The sequence below is a fragment of the Hyperolius riggenbachi genome, chromosome 2 (assembly GCF_040937935.1).
Source record: "Hyperolius riggenbachi isolate aHypRig1 chromosome 2, aHypRig1.pri, whole genome shotgun sequence".
Lineage (NCBI taxonomy): Eukaryota > Metazoa > Chordata > Amphibia > Anura > Hyperoliidae > Hyperolius > Hyperolius riggenbachi.
In genome coordinates, this window is record NC_090647.1 from 125,434,426 (window position 1) to 125,458,558 (window position 24,133).

Genomic DNA, 24,133 nt, shown 5'->3' on the forward strand with positions numbered 1-24,133 from the left:
TATGCAGTTCTAACGATAAATAGCGATAAGCGTATCTTTTTCAATGCGGCGCCATTTTTATGCATAGGCGCTGTGCGCCATTATTCACTGATCCTAACCGGGTTATGTGGGAGGTAGTGGTGTGAACCACACTGGTGTGCTGGGGTCCTTGCTGATCCCCCACCTCCCCGTGTACAGTATACGCCACAGGGAGGGGGTGTAGCTATCCAGCACACAGGTGGGACAAGAAGAGTGTAATACAACTGGGTGAGTAGAAAAATCTGAGGGGCAGTATTATCAACCATCTCAGATTCTGTGCAATACTCACAGCAGTTGCAGTAACAGCAGTTGAAATCCACAGAGGTTCTATGCCTTCTCCTAACTCTATACAAAACTAAAGGGTTTCACTTTTACATTTATTCACAAATTTGCACTTTTGAATTCATTTGACAGCATAACCGATGATTTGAGGGTTCATAAGAATTAATTTTGTGGGAACATATATATGTCGGAGGCTGAGCTCGGAGAATTTGGCATCTTCCAGGTCTTTCCATGTGGTCTTTCTTATGCTACAGCCAGCAAAAACAGCCTTCCAGGTGGGATGCATGACTTTCTGGAAAAAGCTCATCCAGCTGGACTCGTCTGTGGAGGCCACGTGTTCGATGAAATAGTAAACTCCTCCCTGGAAATAAAAAGAGCATTTAATTTACATAAATACACTGATACATAGCAGTGCTAAATATTGTGTGGGAAGTCACCTCAGAAAGACTGGGAGTGTGTGAGGAATCTCCATACCAATAGATATGTAACTCTAGTTTTGAGGGCGTTAGAAAGGTTAGGTCAGGTGAGAGTTTGACCATTTTAGGTTAGGGGTAATGTAGAGTAGCTGCTACAAGTTGATAAAACTATCCAGTGAAGGATGTTCAATTGATAGAGTTGAACCATGTTAGCTGCTGTAGATGTACCGCTTTATAAAAGACTGTGTTGTCCAAGTATCCACTACTGTGGATGACATCATCTCAAGTACCCCTTGATGCATAAATTATATTCATTAGAAGTGCTCCTTAATTGTTCATAAATGCTTTTCATGTATTCCTTGACGCTTTTAATTTACTATACTTATTTAGGTTGGTTTATAAATGATTCATCTTTTTTTTATTCTTGAAAGTTACTGTAATGGATTGATTATGACAAGTGCCAGCGCCCCCCAGGCCCTGCCAAAGCACCCCCAGGTATATGCGTACCACATGTTAAGAACCTAGGCTGTAGATGATGCTATATGTATTTAATGTGCTGAAATCATTATCATCAAATTAATAGTTGTAGGTTAGTGTTAAGGATCATTTCAAGGGTAAAGACACAGTAAGCATCAGGTGCAAATAGAGATTATTGTTAGGATTACACAAGGGAAAGGTTTAAGGTTAGAGAACATTTTGGAATAGGGTTACTGGTGTGCTCATGGTTTGTAATGAGTATGGGCTTTGCACTGGGCTGCCCAACTCCACTGCATTAGGATGTGAGCAGACATGTTACCAAGATGGTGCCACACTTCACAGTCGGTGGTGTGAATGGCACCGTGTTTCTAGTGAAGGGAGAAGTCCAGGCAGTAGGTGGTGCAATGTGTACTGCTCTGCACCATAGGTGTGCAAACAGGCCCTCAAGATTACTGTTTGGCACAGAGGGGAAATGTAGGGATAACACAGCTGAGAAAGTTTTTTTGATTCTCAGTAGGTTAGCTTTAGAGTAGGCAAGACACAAGGATCTGCAAGACATCCAACGTTAAATCATATATCTGTTACGCGGTATAGATATTTATTGAGTCCATTTATAAAGACACATTGGGCCCAATCCAGTTCACTTTTTTTGTTCTTCTAGGTTTTCTTCTAGTAAGTTTTCATCTAATGTTAAAATTACTTTTGCACTCTGGAATTGAAAAAATACCAAAAAGTAGGCCAAAAACTGTGAAAATTATCCGTAATATTTTCTTGTTTGGTTGGTGGATTAAAAGACATTTTATTTATAACTAGTTTACCTAAGGCGGTTTAAAAACAGGCACTAGGTAAGTGATACCGCCGCATGTTAGTGCGCATGCACGTGCACCCGTCCGCCATTCACCTGCCGCGCACACGCCCGCCCAGCTCCCTGGCACGGACCCAAGGACACAGGGACAGTTAGGTTTTATTAGGTAGGATGTTAAAATATCACCTAGTAGATAACTTAGGAGAAAAAGAGAATTGGATGAGTACATTTTCTCCAGCACTATGCAGACTGCATTGAGCTCTTAATATCCCTTATTGTTAGAGGCTCATTTCTAATGTTCCTACAACTCTGCAGCTAATCCGGGGGCAAGCCATCGAATTTCCTAAAATTACCAATACATTTTGGGGCATGGGAAGAAACTGAAGCACTCCAAAGAATGACATAGGAACATGGGAAGAAGACTCCATAAACTCCATAAAGATAGTATAATTGGTGGGAGATGAACCCAAGATCCTAGACCTGCAGGGGCAGAATGATAAGTACTTGATTCCAGGTGGATGATACAGTCCTGGTTTCTCTAGCATCCTGATCTCACACAGTTGATCTGTGTTGTAGGGCTGAACTATAAACAAGAAGCTTTGGGAGTATGTGCCTTGTTGTTGACAAATGCCCATGTGGTATGATGATGCTTAAAGCAACCTTATTTCAAACATGTGACATTACAGTAAATGAATCTTGGAATAACAGACATATTTACTTTTCTCACATAAGGGATTTCTATTTCTTTTCTGCCTGTACAAGAGAGGCAATCTCGCTACTGGTGAGGTCAACATTATGCATAGAACAGGGAGAATTCACAGGATCTTTTAGACTGCTGAATAGTCACCTCAACTTGTATGCACGTGAGTCTTTTTTCATCAGACCTTTGCATGTAGACAGGGCCGGTTCTAGACTTTTTACTGCCAGAGGCAAACTTGTGAGGATGGACCCCCACTCCTGCCCGAATTGGAATGATTGCACAGCACCCGACAATTTACTCTGCTTCGTTTAATGTTTTCACATGACATGCTGCAGCTCAACACATTAGCACACTGGCTGGGTGTGAGTCTGTGACAAACCAACTGCTCACCCTCAGCCACTCCATTCCTCCTCAGCCAGGACAGCAGTGCCACCTCCTGCCTTCTGCTGTGCAAGTCAAATGAAACACTGCTGCTCTCCTGCCTCCTGGGCTCCTCACACAGCACAACAAGCTGCCTTTCCCCAATGATGACCTCTTCACCTCACTTGCTCTCCTCTCGCTTCTCCTCCTACTCTGACTGCATGCTGTAAGTGTAAACACACAGCACAAACATGCTGCCCCTGTAATCTCTGCCGGCTGATTCAAATGTTTCACCTTGCTTCATGAGAGAACCAGGCCTGCATGTAGAGACATATCTAGCAGATACTGTATGTGTAAAGATATGGGAAGATCTAGTGTAAACAGGGTTGTGTCTTTAAATCTTAATTAGCAAATTACTTCTGAACAGGAACGTGACTAATGCTAGTTTGGATTTCCATATGTTCATTCTGCTATCTCTTTTTAGTTCTTTTTGAGGATGGGAACACACTAGGCGTTGCGTGATGTGTTTGTGTGCATAAAAATTGCATATGCCGTTTGTGCACCATTGATATACATTAGGTGCATTTTAGATGCGTTTTGGAAAAATATGCAGTAAGTTCAGTGTTTTTAAATACGCACATTGCATAATGCCAACATATGCGTTTTTTCATGTGTCCCATTGACTTGCATTATGTGCGTTAACCCTAGCGTTTCCAAAACCTCGAGAGTTTCTACCTAGTGTGTTCCTACCCTTAAAGAGGAACTGTCGCAAAAATCTTAAAATTTAAAAGGTACAGACTAACCAGCAAGCTCATGGTGAACCAGAACTCATTGGAGTGTGTGAGGGGGCTACAATGGTCCTAAAAGTCCCCTTACTAAAATGCTAATAAAAACAAAAGTTTGCTTTCTTAAAACAGAAAGAATTTGCGATAATTCAGGTTGGAGTGAGCTTGAGATGTCTCCCATGATGCATCACTGCTGAATATATGCAAATTAACCATTGTTACCCTTAGAAGCTAAACACACCTCCTCCAAAACCGCTGGAATGCAATGATGTGTCAGCTTGTTCATTTGTACAGAGCCATAATAATCCAACATGCATACAGACTGTTTCGGATTGTTTGATCCTCATCAGTGCATGGCATGGATTAATTTGGCTCTATGGAGTAGGGCTTGTAAAACCGAGAGGTACAGACTAACCAGCAAGCTTATGGGTAACAAGCTTCTAAGGGTAACAATGGTTAATTTGCATATATTCAGCAGTGATGCACTGGGAGACATCTCAAGCTCACTCCAACCTGAATTATCGCAAATTCTTTGTGTTTTAAGAAAGCAAACTTTTGTTTTTCTTAAAATTTAAAACACATACAAATAAGAAGTACATTTCTCCCAGAGTAAAATGAGCAATAAATTACTTTTCTCCTACGTTGCTGTCACGTACAGTAGGTAGTAGAAATCTGACATTACCAAAAGGTTTTGGGTTAGTCCATCTCTCCATAGGGGATTCTCAGCATGACCTTTATTCTTTATAAAGACATTCCCTGAAAAAGATGTACACAAAGATGCTGGCCAGCCTTCCTGCTCGCTGCACACTATTTTGGTAGTTGGACGGAGCAACTGCCATTCACTAAGTGCTTTTAAAAATAAAGAAAACCCTGAGAACTCCCAATGAGAATATGGGCTAGTCCAAAATCTGCCGAAATCTAATGTCAGATTTCTACTACCTACTGTGAGTGACAGCAACATAGGAGAAAAGTAATTTGTGGCTCATTTTACTCTGGGAGAAATGTACTTCTTATTTGTATGTGTTTTTAAATTTTAAGATTTTTGCGACAGTTCCTCTTTAAGCAAATCTGTAGGCTGGGTTCATATATGACATAGCGTGAAAGACTGCGTTTTATGTCATATTTTATGTTAATGTGTGCGTTTTTTTGTTTTGGCAGCATTCCTGCATAATATGCAACAAAACCAGCGTTTTTAAAAATGCAGCTTTGAAAACGCATAGAAAACAGATATGTGTTTTTATATGCGTTTTTTCCTGCGGCCCATAGACTTCCATTAGCGGCAAAAACGCAGCATTTTCTACAACGCTAGCGTTTCTGCTATGTGTGCACCCAGCCGTACTGAAAATAAACTTATGAGATAATTAATACTTATGGTAAATAGAACAACAACCATGACAGTGTGATGCAAAAACTGCTTCATTCAGCTGCATAACAAACAAACAAACGTAATGACCCTTTGCACGTTTCAGGCACTTAATGGAAACCCAAGGCGGTTTTAAAATATTCACCTAAGGGTACTTACCTAAGAATCCAGACCTCTGCTGCTGCCCAGGACCCTCTGATAGTTCACCACTGTGCTCCTCCTCTTCATGCATGAATGTGACCATACTGCACCTGTACAAATATGGCTTTGCCTGCTCATTAGCATGGAGCCGGTTGTAGACAAGTGGCTTCAGGTTATTGCGCAGGCGTGGATGTACTCACACAGACACAGTGGCCACACTTGCGCACAGGGTCAATTTAAGGTGCCCTAAGTTGCCAGGGCAAACTTAAGCTGGGGCCCCCTTACCCCCTCCCATAGGTAAGCAGAGCCTGCCCCCAAGTATAAGTAGGCAGAGTCTCCCCCGGTATAGGCAGGCAAAGCACCCCCCCCCCCAGTATAGGTAGGCAGAGTCGTCCCCCACCCACCCAGTATAGGTAGGCAGAGTCCCCTTACAGAGGTGAGTGTTCTACCCTGGTAAGCTCACTTGTTGGGCCGGTGTCCTGATGCATGGGGGCCCTGCAGTAATTGAGGGGCCTGGGGCAATTGCCCCCTTTGCCTGTATGGCAGTGCCGGTCCTACTAGCGCATGAAGATGGCATCCCATCTGCACTGAATCTGAAAGTGTACCTGAAGTAACATGTGACATGGTGGTGTATTCACTAAACTGTGGTAAGCAGAATAAAGTGCATAAACTCTTAAAGCACCAATGCAAGCATTATGAATCTACCCGATCATGTCCTGTAGAGCGAAGCTTACGTTCTGGCTTTTTGTGCTAATTTCCACTGGCTTGAAATGGAGCTAATTAATCCCAGGAGCTGATAATTAATACACAGTAATAAGGATTAACTGGCTGCTACTGGGCATAATTGGCTCTGTTGGCCTAAGTTTACATGGAAAGACAGACTATGCTGCCCTAATACTCCCCAATGCCACTGGCCTGTGCAGCATGATTTTTTTGCTGTCCCCCTTCAATGCGAATGACTCTAGTAGTCCCTAAGGAGCTTTGGAGGGTCCCAGGGATTCCAAACTTTCACAAAAGGTATAAAATCACTTTTGTAGGTGGGCTTCTGAATCTGGAGCTAGGCCCGGCCCACCCATGACACCAAGTGAAGCGTCTTCCTCAGGCGGCGGAAGTCTGGGAGCAGTGCCTGGGGGGAGGGGAGCAGGAGGGGGTAGAAGTGCAGGAAGGAGGAACAGTGGGCACACAATGGTGGGGAGGGAGGGCCAGACCCCCCCTCCCTCACCTGGGATCCCCCCTTCTGCTCTTCTCTCTCCAGATTTTATGCCAGTGTGTCAGCAACGGTGGGTGGGGAAGGAATGACCCACCACTTCCTTCCGCGTCTCAGGTGTTGGAGCGTGCATTCCACAGGTTCTTCTCCTTTTTCAACGCTGCCCACTGTACTTGCGGAAGTACAGTGGGCGGAGTTGAAGAAAGGGGAAAACCCGTGGAATGCATGCTCTGACGCCTGGAACATGTAAGGAAGAGGTGACTGGGGACAACTATACTAGCTACCTATACTGGGGACAACTGTACTAGCTACCTATACTGGGGCAACTATACTACCTATACTGGAGGCAACTATACTAGATACCTATATTGGGGCAACTATACCAGCTACCTATACTGGGACAACTATACTACCAGTATGGTGACAACTATACCAGCTACCTATACTGGGGACAACTATATCAGCTACCTATACTGGGGACAACTGTACTAGCTACCTATACTGGGGCAACTATACTACCTATACTGGAGGCAACTATACTAGATACCTATATTGGGGCAACTATATCTATAACACCAGACTGCGCAATAGAGCATTGAAAATTGTGGGCGACCCCTCTCACCCTGGTCACAGTTCTTTCAGCCGACTCAAACTGGGCCGGAGGTTCCGGTCCATCCCTGCCAAGACTACCAGGCGCATGAACACTTTTTTTCTCACAGCCGTTAGACTCTTGAACGCTTCTTCCTCCCCTAACCCCCCCACCCTGCTGCCATCTACGGACTAATACCTGACTTAGGCTGCGGCCGCTCCTGCTTACTTGCTTACTGCTTTGCCTGGTTGTACTAGTTTCACTATCCTCTGTTACTGCAAATGTTGTATTACCCCTGTTCTGTTGCATCGCTCGTGTTCTGTTGTACTCTGTATCATCTTGTATGTTGTATTATTACTATCTCTGTGCCAATCAATGTGCCAAACCCAATTCCGGGCACGGTCCAACCGTGCTTGGCGAAATAAATTCTGATTCTGATTCTGATTCTGAACTATAATACCTATACTTGGGGCAACTATACTAGCTATCTATATTGGGGCAGCTATACTACCTATAGTGGGGACAACTATTCTAGCTACCTATACTGGGGCAACTATACATCCTATACGGGAGCCAACTATACTAGCTAGCTATACTGGGGGCAACTATATTGGCTACCTATACTGGGGCAACTATAGTGGCTACCTATACTGGGGCAACTATACTGGCTACCTATACTTGGGAAACTATACCTGGCTACACTACACAGGGGGCACCTATACCTACCTATACTGAAGGTAAAAAATTTTGGGTGCTCTGCGATCATTCCAACTCATGGCAGGCTGCGCATCCACACAAGTTTGCCTCGGGCAGCAAAAAGTCTAGAACTGGCCCTGGCTGGAGCCTCTGCTACATTTTTGGGGTGCCTTCGGGAATATGTTAAAGTGCTCCTCTTTTTAGTTTCAAAGACTTTTATTGGGCACTCAAGTGCCAAAGTAGCAGAAAGAACATTACAACAGAACATAGCATATCTGTGTTAGCCCAACATGGGCAACAAAGATCATAAAATACACAAAGTATAAAGTTACAATTACGTTCTAGGAAAATCAGCTCTAGAGAGCAAAAAAGTGGCTATAACAGAAACACAGGAATAACATAAGAAACACAACATGGTCAGTTCTATGGTATAGTCGATTGTAGTGGAAGATCTAGGAAGATTGCATATGGTGTGGGGATCCGCAAATAAAGTGCTCCTCTTTTTATGCTCATGATCAAGGCTGGATTTAACATAAGGTACTGTAGATAAGGCACTGTAGACATGTGCCTACAGTTGCCTGATGATGGAAAGGCAGCTTACTCCCCTCCCCGAGAGCCTCCCTCCCTACTTCCCTATGCAGAGTACTGATGAGAGTGTAAATGAGAGGTTACTCACTCTGCACTCGGCATTTCACTGACCAGGGATGCTCGGATGTGCCTCATCCACGAATTCGGCAATCCGCGTGGTTGCAAAAAAAAAAATCCGCATTCGGCCCCGCCGCATGCGGATTTTCGTCCGCGTCCACGCAACCATGCGGATTTTCTGCCGTGAATGGCGTAATCACGCGTGGATTCCCGCCCGGAGGCGGATTTTCTTTTAACGTTAATAACAAAGCCCCCATACATGCTACAATCCCCCAAATAGCATGGATTATCGAGGTGATAAGGGGCAACATAACTTCAACATAAAAAATTCCCCCCAATTTTTTTTTTCTAGAGAAAATGGATTTTAAAGTGAAATCAACACTTTAAATGGGGCTATTAATTGGTAATAAGTGGTTTTAAAAAGTGATATACGCGTTAAGCAGTCAAAGAGGTGAAGGCGAGTTCCAATGGCACTTGGTGGTGAAGGTACCGCTGGAGGAGGATGAGTGGCTGACGCCAAAAAGGCCCCAGAGAGGTTTTTGTAAATTTTTTTTTGTTTTTTTTGCAGCAATTAGCAATGACATCGCAGCAGAGTTGTCAGTGGACACGGGCAGTGTGAACGCAGAGTGCAGTGGTGGTAGCGACTGAGTCAGGAAAGGACTATGCAGGCGGTCAGTTCAGCAGCACAGAAGGACCACGGCAACATACTGGTAGTAGTAGTAGCAGCACAGCGTCATAGTGCTGGCCAAAAAATTAAATGCACCCGGTGACCTGGGCAGTAATAACGCAGACAGAGTGCATTGGTGGTACCGTGGTAGCAACTGAGTCAGGAGGAGGACAAAGCGGGCGTTTAGTTCAGCAGCAGCAGCAGCACAGAAGGACCATGGCAACATACTGGTGGTAGTAGTAGCAGCACAGTGTCATAGTGCTGGCCAAAAAATTAAATGCACCCAGTGACCCGGGCAGTGTGAACGCAGAGTGCAGCAGCAGGAAGCGACTGAGTCAGGAGGAGTAGGACAATGCGGGTGGTCAGTTCAGCAGCAGCAGCACAGAAGGACCATGGCAACATACTGGTGGTAGTAGTAGCAGCACAGCGTCATAGTGCTGGCCAAAAAATTAAATGCACCCGGTGACCCGGGCAGTGATAACGCAGACAGAGTACATTGGTGGTACCGTGGTAGCGACTGAGTCAGGAGGAGGAGGAGGAGGACAAAGCGGGCGTTCAGTTCAGCAGCAGCAGCACAGAAGGACCATGGCAACATACTGGTGGTAGTAGTAGCAGCACAGCGTCATAGTGCTGGCCAAAAAATTAAATGCACCCGGTGACCCGGGCAGTGATAACGCAGACAGAGTGCATTGGTGGTACCGTGGTAGCGACTGAGTCAGGAGGAGGAGGAGGACAAAGCGGGCGTTCAGTTCAGCAGCAGCAGCACAGAAGGACCATGGCAACATACTGGTGGTAGTAGTAGCAGCACAGCGTCATAGTGCTGGCCAAAAAATTAAATGCACCCGGTGACCCGGGCAGTGTGAACGCAGAGTGCAGCAGCGGGAAGCGACTGAGTCAGGAGGAGGAGGACAATGCGGGCGGTCAGTTCAGCAGCAGCACAGAAGGACCATGCCAACATACTGGTGGTAGTAGTAGCAGCACAGCGTCATAGTGCTGGCCAAAAAATTAAATGCACCCGGTGACCCGGGCAGTGATAACGCAGACAGAGTACATTGGTGGAAGCGACTGAGTCAGGAGGAGGAGGACAATGCGGGCGGTCAGTTCAGCAGCACAGAAGGACCATGGCAACATACTGGTGGTAGTAGTAGTAGCACAGCGTCATAGTGCTGGCCAAAAAATTAAATGCACCCAGTGACCCGGGCAGTGTGAACGCAGAGTGTAGTAGCGACTGAGTCAGGAGGACAAAGCGGGCGGTCAGTTCAGCAGCTCAGAAGGAGGACCATGGCAACTTACTGGTAGTAGTACCATAACACCAAAAAATTAACCAAGGTAGGCACTAGGCAGGTAGTAACTGTCTTTATAAAGGCAGGCATAGTTAACAACAGCACATGCAGCAGCCACTTCATGTCCCCCTGTGTCCGACAATAGGGGCCAGGAACTCACCTTCCACCCAAGCCTGGTTGATTTTCAGGAAGGTGAGTTTGTCCACAGAGGCGTGGGAGAGCCGAGAGCGCTTCTCTGTGACCACGCCACCGGCCGCACTAAAGCATCTCTCTGAGAGGACACTGGAAGGAGGGCAGGATAGGAGTTCCAGGGCGTACTGGGAAAGCTCGCTCCAGATGTCCAGTCTCTTGACCCAGTACTCCAAGGGGTCCACGGGGCTGTCGGTGTCATTGAGCCCGCTGGATGACCCCATATAGTCAGACACCATGGTGGTCAGTCGTTGCTTGTGCTGGTTGGTGGTGGATGCTGTGGCAGGCACCTCTGTTCTGGGCTGCTGCACTGCATACAGGCTCTTGCTTAGGCTCTTCAGGTCTCCGTGGCGCCAGTTGCTGCTGCTGCTGCTGGTGGTTGTTGTTGTGCTGCTAGTGGCAATGGCAGGCACCTCTTGCTGGCTTGGCAGAGCAGTTACAGTGGGGGTGGAAGGCTGGGGGAATGCTTCCAGTAGTCTGCGCACAAGGGCCTCCTTCAACTCCCTTGTGTGTTGCTCGGTGGTGGATGGCGTCATTAAGTCTCCCAGCTTCCCCTTCAGACGGGGATCAAGCATCAAGGTAATCCAGATGTCCTCCCTTGAACGCATCTGGATCACCCGGGGGTCCCTGCGAAGGCAGCGCAACATGTGCACAGCCATGGGAAACAAGTGGGCCCTGCCAGCAAGATCTTCCTCGTCCTCGCCATTGTCCCATAACGCATGCCTGTCCTCTTCCTGTGCCATGTCGTTGTCCTCCTCAAACCACCATCCACGTACAACGCCTGCTGCACTCTGCTCCTCCTCCTCCTCCTCATTCAGGTTAGGGACCTCCAACTCTTCCACTACCTGCTGTGAGCCCTCCTCTGAGCTGGACTGTGCTGCCATCTGCTCCTGTTCTTCCAACTGCCTCAGGGCTTCATCCCCACGCTCAATTAAATTGTCCATTGCCTGCTCCAGTAGACAAACCAAGGGTACCCACTGGCACACAGAGGCCTGCTCCTCACTGACCATCTTGGTTGCCTCCAGGAAGGGACTCAGCACCAGGCATACTTGCTGCATCAGTGTCCACTGAGTGGCAGTAATCATGGGGACTTGCTGGTTGCTGGGGACACTTGGGTCTAGCATGTAGGCCCTAAGAGCCAGCCTGTGCTGACACAGCCGCTCCAACATGGCCAGAGTCGAATTCCAGCGAACTGGCATGTCGATGATCATCCGGTGTTGTGGCCTTCCATACTGCTGCTGTAAGGTGGACAAGAGTGCAGAGGCAGTGGCTGACAGGCGGAAAAAGCGTACCACCGCCCGGGCATCCTGCAGCAGCTCGCTCATCCCCTGGTAGGTGCGCAAGAAGCGCTGCACCACAAGATTGAGCACGTGGGCAGAGGCTTGGTCAGACCCTGAAAGGTGTCGCTCAGCAGGGTCTGACGACGCTGGGATGCAGGGGAGACAGAGGAGAGAGACGAACACTGGCTGCCAGCCTCAATGTCTGTGTCCTGAGTAGCCGAGGTGGAAGAGCGCTTGCGTGCTACTACTGCTGCTGCTGTGGGGGATTCACGACCCTGAGGGAGGGATGATGCTTCTGCGCTGGTGGGCCTTCTGCTCTCAGGAACCCCTGCCAGCAGTGCCTGCTTCCTCTTAAACTCCGCATACTCGCGGCAGTGGCGGCTTCTCAGGTGACCCTGGAGGGATGAGGTACCCATCTTGCTCAGACTTTTCCCACGGCTCAATCTTTTGCTGCATAACCTGCACACCGCATACCTTTTGTCATCAGTACATTCATCAAAGCAATCCCACACTGGTGACTTTAATTTACTGCGGCCCCCACTAGCAGAGGGTGCAGCGGATCAATGTGTGGTAGTAGTTGCCGGGGGTTGCATGGTGGTGGTGCTGGCTGAAGCAGTGTCCTGTCTACTTCCTCCACGCCCACTGCTGCCGATGCCCCTGCCCCTGCCTGACATATGGCGATATCCTTGCCTAGGCCAAGGTGACTCGTCATCCTGCTCTGCCTCTGACCATTCTTCCACGGACTCAGCAGGCTGCACATAGTTAGGGTCCACAACGTCGTCATCATCATCAGCATCATCATAATCCAGCTCTTCCTCTGACTCCCCTGCCTCCTCTTCTGTCCCTACATCCCCAGACACAGACCCAGTGGCGTAGCTAAGAAGCTGAGGGCCCCGATGCAAGTTTTACTATGGGGCCCCCCCAAGCACTCTATACATAACAATTGATACGGCGCACCAAAACCTGCCAATGGCAACTACAGTGTCAGAGGTGCAAGAAGGGGATGGGGAACAGTGTGTTAATGATTACTACTATTCAAAGTATCTATAGAAGTGATTATTATGAGCACAGGGCCAATACAGAGCTAATACTGTATTTGAGGGAGGGCCCTTCGGGGCCCCTCTGGCCCAAGGGCCCCGATGCGGTCGCTACCTCTGCACCCCCTATTGCTACGCCCCTGCACAGACCCCTCTTCTTCATCACCAGAACTCAACAACGCTTGTGATTGTGGCCCGATCTCAATCTCTGCCACATCAGTCCCCAGTAAGTCCTGAGCTTCTTGCATCAGCAGGTTCCCAGAAGCCGGACTGAGGGACAGAACGCTGTCATCCTGGGAGGGCTGCTGACCAGTGGGTGCTGGGGTGGATGTCACAACAAGCGTGGGACGTTGGCTGCTGCTGCTGCTGCTGCTTGGAGTGGTGCTCACAGTAGAGGTCTGGGAGGAAGTCATGATGTCCATGAGTACGTCAGGTTCCATTTGCTCAACCACCACACGGAGACCAGAAACTTTAAAATATTTGGACAATGGCGTCCGCTGACTCGGCCCAGGCTTTGCTGCCCCCCTTTCTGCTGCATCACGACCACGTACAGCTGGGCGTCCTCTCCCTGGACGTGGAGCAGTCCCAGAAGTGGCTGAGGCAATTGAACTCCCTTTCCTCTCACCCCGCGAAACCCTGCCAGACATGTTGCTAGTAATGAATCACTGGATGCAGTGGGCACAGTACAAGGTCACTGAAGGATGCACCAGGCACAGTACAACGGCACTGAAGGATGCAGTGGGCACAGTACAAGGTCACTGAAGGATGCAGTGGGCACAGCAGTGGACACTGGATATACAACTAGGTCACTGAAGGATGCAGTGGTCACAGTACAAGGTCACTGGAGGATGCAGTGGGCACAGCAGTGGGCACTGGATATACAACTAGGTCACTGAAGGATGCAGTGGGCACAGTACAAGGTCACTGAAGGATGCAGTGGGCACAGCAGTGGGCACTGGATATACAACTAGGTCACTGAAGGATGCAGTGGGCACAGTACAAGGTCACTGAAGGATGCAGTGGGCACAGCAGTGGACACTGGATATACAACTAGGTCACTGAAGGATGCAGTGGGCACAGTACAAGGTCACTGAAGGATGAAGTGGGCACAGCAGTGGGCACTGGATATACAACTAGGTCACTGAAGGATGCAGTGGTCACAGTACAAGGTCACTGAAGGATGCAGTGGGCACAGTACAAGGTCACTGAAGGATGCAGTGGGCACAGCAGTGGGCACTGGATATACAACTAGGTCACTGAAGGATGCAGTGGGCACAGTACAAGGTCACTGAAGGATGCAGTGGGCACAGCAGTGGGCACTGGATATACAACTAGGTCACTGAAGGATGCAGTGGGCACAGTACAAGGTCACTGAAGGATGCAGTGGGCACAGTACAAGGTCACTGAAGGATGCAGTGGGCACAGCAGTGGGCACTGGATATACAACTTGGTCACTGAAGGATGCAGTGGGCACAGTACAAGGTCACTGAAGGATGCAGTGGGCACAGCAGTGGGCACTGGATATGCAACTAGGTCACTAAAGGATGCAGTGGTCACAGTACAAGGTCACTGAAGGATGCAGTGGGCACAGCAGTGGGCACTGGATATACAACTAGGTCACTGAAGGATGCAGTGGGCACAGTACAAGGTCACTGAAGGATGCAGTGGGCACTGGATATACAACTAGGTCACTGAAGGATGCAGTGGTCACAGTACAAGGTCACTGAAGGATGCAGTGGGCACAGCAGTGGGCACTGGATATACAACTAGGTCACTGAAGGATGCAGTGGGCACAGTACAAGGTCACTGAAGGATGCAGTGGGCACAGCAGTGGGCACTGGATATACAACTAGGTCACTGAAGGATGCAGTGGGCACAGTACAAGGTCACTGAAGGATGCAGTGGGCACAGCAGTGGGCACTGGATATACAACTAGGTCACTGAAGGATGCAGTGGGCACAGTACAAGGTCACTGAAGGATGCAGTGGGCACAACAGTGGGCACTGGATATACAACTAGGTCACTGAAGGATGCAGTGGGCACAGTACAAGGTCACTGAAGGATGCAGTGGGCACAGCTGTGGGCACTGGATATACAACTAGGTCACTGAAGGATGCAGTGGGCACAGTACAAGGTCACTTAAGGATGCAGTGGGCACAGCAGTGGGCACTGGATATACAACTAGGTCACTGAAGGATGCAGTGGGCACACAAGGATGTCACACTGTGTAATGGGATGCTCATATGCCAGCGAGCGAGCAGTGGGCACTGGGCACGGCACAAGGTCACTGACAGAATGAATGAACAGCACTGGCAGAGAGTGGCGGCGCCGGCGGTGTGACTGGCTGCCTGCAAATAGTACAAGTGTATAACTGTCACTGGAATATACAAGTGAACACTGCAGCTGCACTAACCTGCCTGCCTGCACTACACACAGATAATCCCCACTCCCACTACACTGACTACACTGCAGCACTGAACCTGCCTGCACTACACACAGTTAAATAATCACTAGACTCAGTGGCGTAGCTAAGGAGCTGTGGGCCCCGATGCAAGTTTTACATGGGGCCCCCCCAAGCACTCTATACATAACAATGGATACGGCGCACCAAAACCTGCCAATGGCAACCACAGTGTCTGAGGTGCAGGAAAAGGATGGGGAACAGTGTGTTATTGATTACCACTATTCAATGTATCTATAGAAATGATTATTATGAGCACAGGACCAATAGAAAGCTAATACTGCAGTTGAGGGAGGGCCCTTCGGGGCCCCTCTGGCCCAAGGGCCCCGATGCGGTCGCTACCGCTGCAACCCCTATTGCTACGCCCCTGATAGACTCCCACACTCCCACTACACTACACTGACTACAACTAACTACAGCAATCACTCACTGACTAGCCAACTGTGTACAGTATAAGAGCAGTGTTAGCAAAAAAAACGCTTTGTTTTTAACACAATAAATGCACTTGCTCAAACAACAATGGCCTGGAGATAATCCTCTCAGCACCACAGTCTAGCAAGGACAGAGCTTTTCCATCATGGCCGCCGCTTTATATTCATGAGGAGAGGGCATAGCTCCCCTCCTGTGATTGGTTGCTAGGGCCTGGCTGGGGCACTCTGATTGGCCTGCAATGTGTCACTTCCGCATAGTTTGACGCATTTCCGCAAACCACGACTTCAGCGCCGGGTTTCACGAGCGTGAATGCAGATTTCTGTCCGCATTCACGCAAAGCCGAAGTAGATTTTCGTGGTTGAAAATCTATTCACGGCTTAGCGTGTCCGAGGCGGAATGCGTCAAAATGGTCGTGAATCCACGCGTAAGCGTGATCACGACCTGGCGGTGAGCACCACTGCCACTGACGAGAACACCCTTCAGTCATGGGCACCTCTAGCTACTTAATACTGAGGTTCCGCTAGCTACCTAATACTTAGGGTCCCCTCTAACTTAATATTGAGGGTACTTCAGGCTACCTAATACTAAGGGGCACCTGTAGCTACCTGTTATGAGAAGGAAACTAGGGAAGAAGTCAGACAGCCAGCACACTTGTGGTGCAATGTGGTGGATGTTTGTTGGTTCATGGAGGCCGAAGTCTAGGGTGCCAGGACATCTGTGCCTATAGGCTCATGCGAGGTAAATCCGGGTCTGCTCATCATACTTCACATGTGTAGTGCATAACCAGGGGCGGCGCCAGGGGGGTGCTTTTGGGTGCTCAAGCACCCCCTAGAATTGTCCAAGCACCCCCAAAGCTCCTCCTGGCGTGAACTGACTTCAGGCGTCTAAGAGAGTCAGTTCACAGCGGCGGCCCGAAGCAGCAGAGCAGGGCTACGGTAAGATGGCTTCCAAAAGCCCTGCTCTGCAGACTTCGAGTCTGCAGTGCAGGGCTTTGGGCGGCCATTTTCCCGTAGCCCTGCTCTCAGCGTGGGGTAATGCAGGCAGGAAGTCACGTGACGTCGGGAAGGAAGAGGATCGTGGGAGCTGCGCGAGGTCGGGACAGGAGGAGGTCGGGACAGGAGGTCTTCTGACTGTAGGTGAGTAAATGTGTTTTTCTTTTTCAACAGGTGGTGCTGATTGGGGTCATGTCAGCTGAGGATTGTGCATATTGTGGTCTGAACTGCTGAGGATTGTGCATATTGTGGTCAGAACTGCTGAGGATTGTGCATATTGTGGTCAGAATTGCTGAGGATTGTGCATATTGTGGTCAGAACTGCTTAGGATTGTGCATATTGTGGTCAGATCTGCTTAGGATTGTGCATATTGTGGTCAGATCTGCTGAGGATTGTGCATATTGGGGTCATATCTGCTAACGATTGTGCATATTGGGGTCATATCTGCTAACGATTGTGCATATTGGGGCAGAGCTGCTAACGATTGTGCATATTGTGGTCAGATCTTCTGAGGATTGTGCATATTGTGATCAGATCTGCTGAGGATTGTGCATATTGTGGTCAGATCTGCTGAGGAATGTGCATATTGTGGTCAGATCTGCTAACGATTGTGCATATTGGGGTCATATCTGCTAACGATTGTGCATATTGGGGTCAGATCTGCTACCGATTGTGCATATTGGGGTCAGATCTACCAACGATTGTGCATATTGGGGTCAGATCTGCCAAATTATTGAACGTGTTTTTTGTTCAAAGGGTCACCAAAACTTGGGCCCTCTGTCTTTGCGTTGCACTTTTAAAGGGAACCCGAGGTGAGAATAATATTGAGGCTGCCATATTTATCTCTTTTTAAGCAATACCAGCTGCCTGGCTGCCGTGCTGGTCCTCTGTCTCTAATTCTTTCAACCATAGACCCTGAACAAGTATGCAGCAGGTCAGGGGTTTCTGACAATATTGTCAGAACTGACAAGATTAGCTGCATGCTTGTTTCTGGTGTAATTCAGTTCACTACTGCAGCCAAATAGATCAGCAGGACTGCCAGGCAACTAGAATTGTTTAAAAGGAAATAAATATGGCAGCCTCCATATCACTCTCACTTTGGGTTCACTTTAAATTACAGTTAGCTCCGCCCTCATCCGGTTATGGACACGCCCATTTTTCTTGCAGCAGCGTGCTTATGGCGCCGCATGTTGTAGCCACACCCACTTTTTTGCCACGCCCATCAGCTACCCCGGAAATTGGCCCAGCACTTGCATAGCACCCCCCCCCCAAAAAAAATCCTGGAGCCGCCACTGTGCATAACGTTTTTTGTTGTTTTGGTACTGTTCATCATGGCCTTTATCAGCGTTTATTATATAGACCGGGAGTCTTCTGCTACCTGACTTGCATGTGAGCCCAAGAGCAGTGAAGCATCTACTTAGCACCACTGTGAGTGATGTCTCTGACTTGCATTTAGTACATACCTTGAGAATCAGACAATGAGAGAAATACAGAGAAGATAATGTAAGATATTATGGACACTGCCACTGCTTATACATAGTAAACTCCTATGGGCAGTCCTCACAATGTATTGCTTCAGGCACCAAAAGTCTAGAGCCGGCCCTGGTAAACGGGCAGTGCCCCCCCAGTGTAAGTACTAGTAAAATTGCTCTGGGCCTCTGAATGCCCATTCAGTGATGTAACTGTGCCTTGTTTCCCTACTTGAAGTCTTGTGTGATATTTTGCACATGATCGGGTATTCCAGCCAGGTTAGCTGTGGAAAGTCATTATATGAGGGGTGGGAGAAGCACACTATGTGAGTACAGAAGACAGTGATGTCAGGCATTGGGGGAAACTAACAGGGGGTGGAGGAGAGTACAGAGAGGGGGTGGTAAGTGGTAAACATATTTGAGTGTATACAATGTAAATGGCAGGATAATTAGGGGCCAGACAGTAGAAATGCAGGGGCGTAGCAATAGGGGTTGCAGCGGTAGCGACCGCATCGGGGCCCTTGGGCCAGAGGGGCCCCGAAGGGCACACCCTCAACTATAGTATTAGCTCTATATTGGCCCTGTGCTCATAATAATCACTTCTATAGATACATTGGGCTTGATTCACCAAGCGGTAACTTCGCGCGAAGAGCAGGAAAAAGCGGTGATAACTCAGTGGTGAAAAGGTCATCACGCCTAAAGTCTTTTAGGCGTGATAACTGGGTTATCACCGCTTTGTGAATCGAGCCCATTGAATAGTGGTAATCATTAACAAACTGTTTCCCATCCCCTTCTTGCACCTCTGACTCTGCAGTTGCCATTGGCAGGTTTTGGTGCGCCGTATCCATTGTTATGTATAGAGTGCTTGGGGGGCCCCATCGTAAAACTTGCATTGGGGCCTACAGCTCCTTAGCTACGCCACTGTAGAAATGGGAGGTTAGTTGGTTGGAAAAGCAGACACGGAATATGAGGCAAAGTTAATATGTGGTTGGGGAAGTGAGGCAGGTAAAGTGAAGCAGATCATTTTTATCCAGGATAAATTAATTAGTTGGTGATTATCAGGACCGGAGCTACCATAGGAAAAAATGGGCAATTGCCCCAGGGCCCCAGAGCCTGTAGGGGCCCCCAAGGTGTCCCTCCCCCGTCTTAACTGTTACTCCCCAGGGACTCTGCAGAGTCTTTGTCAGAGTAGCGTCTTATCTGTGCTGACGGGCAGGTGAGACACTACACTGACATAGACACTGCAGAGGTCCTAGGGAGCACAGTTAAGTTGGGAGGTGATTGGGGGTGGGTCAGCAGCCAGCTCAGGGGCCCAAGAGGGAAATTTGGCTACAACAAAGGGCACCTAATGACGCTTCTTGGTCGGGGGGGGGGGTGTCTGTTGGGGGACCCCCAGGCTAATTTGGCCCTAGGGCCCAATTGTTACTTGAACCGGCCCTGGTGATTATGATGGGAAATGTGAGGTTTGGCTTGCATAAGGTTGATATATTAGGTGTTTGGGGAGGAGTATGTTTATGTGGTAGAATAGATGAGTGTCACAATGAGGGTGGGCTTCATTGTTTAGAAGGTTGTTGTTGGTGGGGGTCAGGAACAGAGAATAGGTGACGAAAAAATCAATGCAGAACATTTGCATGACTGAAAGTTCATTTTACTGTTTTAAAAACAAAAGAATGTTAAGGTTAAAGAGGAACTTCAGCCTAAACAAACATACTGTCATTAAGTTACATTAGTTATGTTAATTAGAATAGATGGGTAATATAATTTTTTACCCACCCTGTTTTAAAAGAACAGGCAAATGTTTGTGATTCATGGGGGCTGCCATCTTTGTCCTGGGGGCAGCCATCTTTTTGGTTAAAAGGAGTTGACAAGGAGCAGGAGACACAGTTCCAACTGTCCTGTGTCCTGATCACCCCTCCCAGCTGCATACGCTAGGCTTCAAATGTCAAATTATAAAAGTAGAACAAAAAATTGCACCAAAACAGCAGAACGAGAGCAACAACATCAGAAATCCCATCATGCTTTGCACAGCATCAGGGGGGAAAAGCCCGGGCAGTTTTCTTCTGTGCAGCTAAAAATGAGGCTTGGATAATAGAAACAAAGTTTTGATGCTGTGAAACTGTTAAAGAAACACCGGGCCTTTTCAGTGCTGCTGAGTCGATTTTTAGTCCGGATGTTCACTTTAACTGATTTGTTAAAATGTCTTCACATATTAGTGCTACATGTGTCAGTTATTTGTAAAAGGTGATTTATCAACTGCTACTTCTTCTAGGACGCATGGGTTAATAACAAAGCTGTCACACTGCCTACTAAAACAAAGGCAAAGGTTGTAACTACCAAGTTCCACTGCAGAATGTTCCAACCACATTGTTTGCAAAGGCTTATTTTTTTTTCTATACGCGTAATTTATTTCTAAGAGAAATGATCCACGTGATTGTTGCACCCGATGGCATTTTGTTACATTTTGGCAGCTGAATAGAATACATGTGGTGTTATATCACATGCTTTTTTAGGCTAGTAGAAGATAGAAAGAAAGGAGCAGCTCAACTACCTTGCAGTTGCGACATGCCTCCATCGATCCGGCAGAACCCTGGATCATCAACAGATTCAAAAAAAGATTGGCACCATCTTCTTATAATGCTCTTTTATTTGAAGTTATAGCACACACAGCATAAAAGGCGACATTTCAGAGCATCCATCTCCTTTCTCAAGCTCAGCTGTATGTGTACTGACAAGTTAAGCATGCATTTGCTTCCTTATATAGCCCTATATAAGGGCTGTGTCTCAGTACACATACCGCTGAACTTAGAGAAAGGTGCTGGACACCCCGAAACATCACCTATTATGCTGTGTGTGCTATTATTTCAAATAGAAGAGCATTATAAAACAACCGTGCCAATCTTCTTTTGACTGCTTTTTAGGCTAGCTGTACCTGTGATAAGGTCACTATTCCGCAATTCCATCACAATAGTACACATTAAAGAACTTGCTGTGTCTCTAAGCTGCCTGGTAAACTTGCGCTATACAAATGAGGATTTCCAAGTTTGTCTTGTCCAGGGGGTACTATCTCACTTTGCTGAAACACAAAAGATTTGCAATTTACATATACCATATTTTTCAGGTCATAAGGCACATTTTTTCTCTTCCAAAAGTGTGTGTGTGTGTGTAAGTCAGTGCGTTTTATGGTCCAAATAATACTATTTAGACCAGCGACAGGTGTCCCAGGTGCCCCCACAGAAATACATACTGCAGCCGTCTGCTTCTAGACCCACCAGTCATGGCTGCCCACTGCTCTGTTTGTTAACTGGTGCTGATGGTCTCATAGGCAGGACCACGGCTCCGTCATTAAGGCCAATCACTGCACTCCCTTAGTAGTAATGACCTATCAGATGTCTTTGGGCATTATTCCTTAATCAGCAAAGGAACAACGCCCACTGACATCTGATAGGTCACCCAGTCACAAACATAGTGGCTACTGCATTTTTCCAGTGTTTGCGATTGGGTTAGGTGAATGGGTGCGCATGCAAATCACATAGCAAATGCGGTGCTGTGCAATTTGCGTTGGGATCTCCCAGTTAAAGAACTTAACGCTGTTCTTTTTTTCTTTTACCTTGTCAGGAATTGCGATTGTGCCTGCTAATTGCACCCGCAAATGCAGCTAAACGTGTACTAGAAAACTAGTGTTAATCGCAATCGCATCATAAAATTGCAATCATGATTTTCAGTGTTAAAGGACTCTTAAAGCATCTAACAAAAAAAAAAATTAGTAACACAAGTAACTCACCGGTCGGAGAACCCGCTTCACCTCCTTCAGCATTGCTGGTGTATTAGGCACTGAACAGGCTAACAGAGTGCAGACAACCACATCCATAGAGGCATCAGCTACTGGTGTCATGTTGTCCGCTGATGCCACCAAAAATCCTTCATATTTAAGGTGGTCATTCAATGCTTGGTTTTTCCTGAGGAATTTTTGGAAATTTGGATTAATATCTAAACAATTCACTTTGCATCCTCTGGGATAGTATTTGAAGTTTGCACCTGTGCCACAGCCAACCTCTAGAAGTCTCAGCTCTTTAGATGGACCTGCAAAGTCAGACATGCTGCTAAATAAGCTCCTTTTTTCTTTTTCCATCAGCTTGTTGTAGGAGTCAGTCAACCTGTCCATGCAATAAGGGAAGAGTATATTTGTAATATACTTCAAGACTCCAATGTAGTAAAGGATTTGTATAGGCAGCGTTAAGATAAACACTATCAGCTGAAAGATGAAGACCAATGCAGACATGATTTGTTAGCTCAGATAATGCTATACGCTGCAAGCAGACAGACTGGTCTCAATGTGAACCTTTGCTCTGTAATCCTGGATATCGTATGATAAGACCCTCCCCTCTGGAGGGAGGAAGAGTGTGTCACACACTCACTCTGTGCTGCCAGCGTAGAACGTTCTATTCAGCATAAAAGTACAAAAGTAATATACGATAGAGAGCTTAGAGAACAATTTCCAGGAATGCTATTGATGAAGTCAGTGCAATAGGAAACACATCAGGGCAACTCTAACCTAGTTGTGTATCGTTTTCTAATACATTGTACTGGACACAAGAGGTTAAACGAGGTGACAACCAGGAAAGCCAGGTGAAATGAACCTTTCTTCAAAGGAAGTATGCAACCTTGCACAGTAGAATAAAAATATCTTTACAGCAGATCCTTATAAACATATATACATTTAATCTTATCAGAGAGAGATCTGTTGCCTGCCCATACACCACAAACTGATTTCAGGGCTCCCCTGATTGCCTGGCCAGCCCCTTATATATAAAAATGTTACCCTCTTGCCCGTACTCCATAAAATCTCACTTCTTCGCTGGTAATATTCTTGTGCTCACTGCGAGCATGGTTTCGGACGTGTGTTATGACGTCTTATGCCATATGGTGCCATGTAGTACACAGGCACTGGTGGTAATGGTGGAGGAGGCCTGGAGTCGCACTGACACAGAGGGGAGACTTTAAAACACTGCACAGGGGGAGACTATACAGCTGGGGGGGGGGGGGGACCGCCTAGGGGTAAGTCGGATAAACCGGTTATTGTGATATCGAATGCTGTTATCTCCACACACTCGATTGAGTACTTGCGACCGAGCTTTTCTAGCATGTCCGATCGATTCTTTTGACCGAAATAGAAAGAAACATTGATCTTGAGGACATGACGCTTTTTATTTTATTTTATGTGGTTTTGTGCAGCCTTTGACGGGCAGGTTCTTTTTAATATGAGCAGCTTGCTTACATCTCTGTGAGTGCCCAATTCACCCTCCCTTTTTTGGCAGTCTTCATTCACAGAGTCAGAGTGATTCAGCAATGTTTACCCTCCTGCTCCCTCCCACACAACCCTCTGCAGTAGTGCCAAAGCTGGAGAAGGACATTACGGAGGACTTAAAGTGAACCTTCTCTGAGTAAAAATAAAAAGGTTCACTTACCTGGGGCTTCCACCAGCCCCCTGCAGACATCCTGTGCCTGTGCCGTCAATCATGATTCCTCCGGCCCCCCGCAGCCAGCTAGTGTCTGCCAGTGCGTCTGTGCAGCCCTGGCTGCACGTGTCCTCGATCACGCTCCTGTTGCCGTCCTACACATGCGCAGCACACATACTACGCATATGTATGTACATACTATACGTAGTACGCATGTGCTGGAGGACCACGGTGACGGGAGTGTGATCAAGGATGCCAGCTGCAGAAAGCGAAACTAGCTGGCTGCGGAGGGCTGGAGGATCGGTGATTGACAGCGCAGGCACAGGATGTCTGCAGGGGGCTGGTGAAAGCCTCAGGTAAGTGAAACTTTTTTTTAATTTTTA

General features: G+C 47.5%; 2 protein-coding genes across 2 annotated transcripts in view; one reads left to right on the forward strand and one right to left on the reverse strand.

Moving 5' to 3' along the window:
• Positions 1 to 24,133, forward strand: part of LOC137545764 (sodium channel protein type 8 subunit alpha-like) — a 456,138-nt gene that overhangs the window by 91,669 nt on the left and 340,336 nt on the right. The window lies entirely within an intron of this gene.
• Positions 382 to 22,638, reverse strand: LOC137545767 (thiol S-methyltransferase TMT1A-like). Its single transcript, XM_068267363.1, has 2 exons — positions 22,076 to 22,638; positions 382 to 661 (listed from the first exon to the last, which is right to left on the reverse strand). Exons 1-2 carry the CDS (start codon positions 22,571 to 22,573, stop codon positions 422 to 424), a joined length of 738 nt encoding a protein of 245 aa, XP_068123464.1. The 5' UTR covers positions 22,574 to 22,638; the 3' UTR covers positions 382 to 421.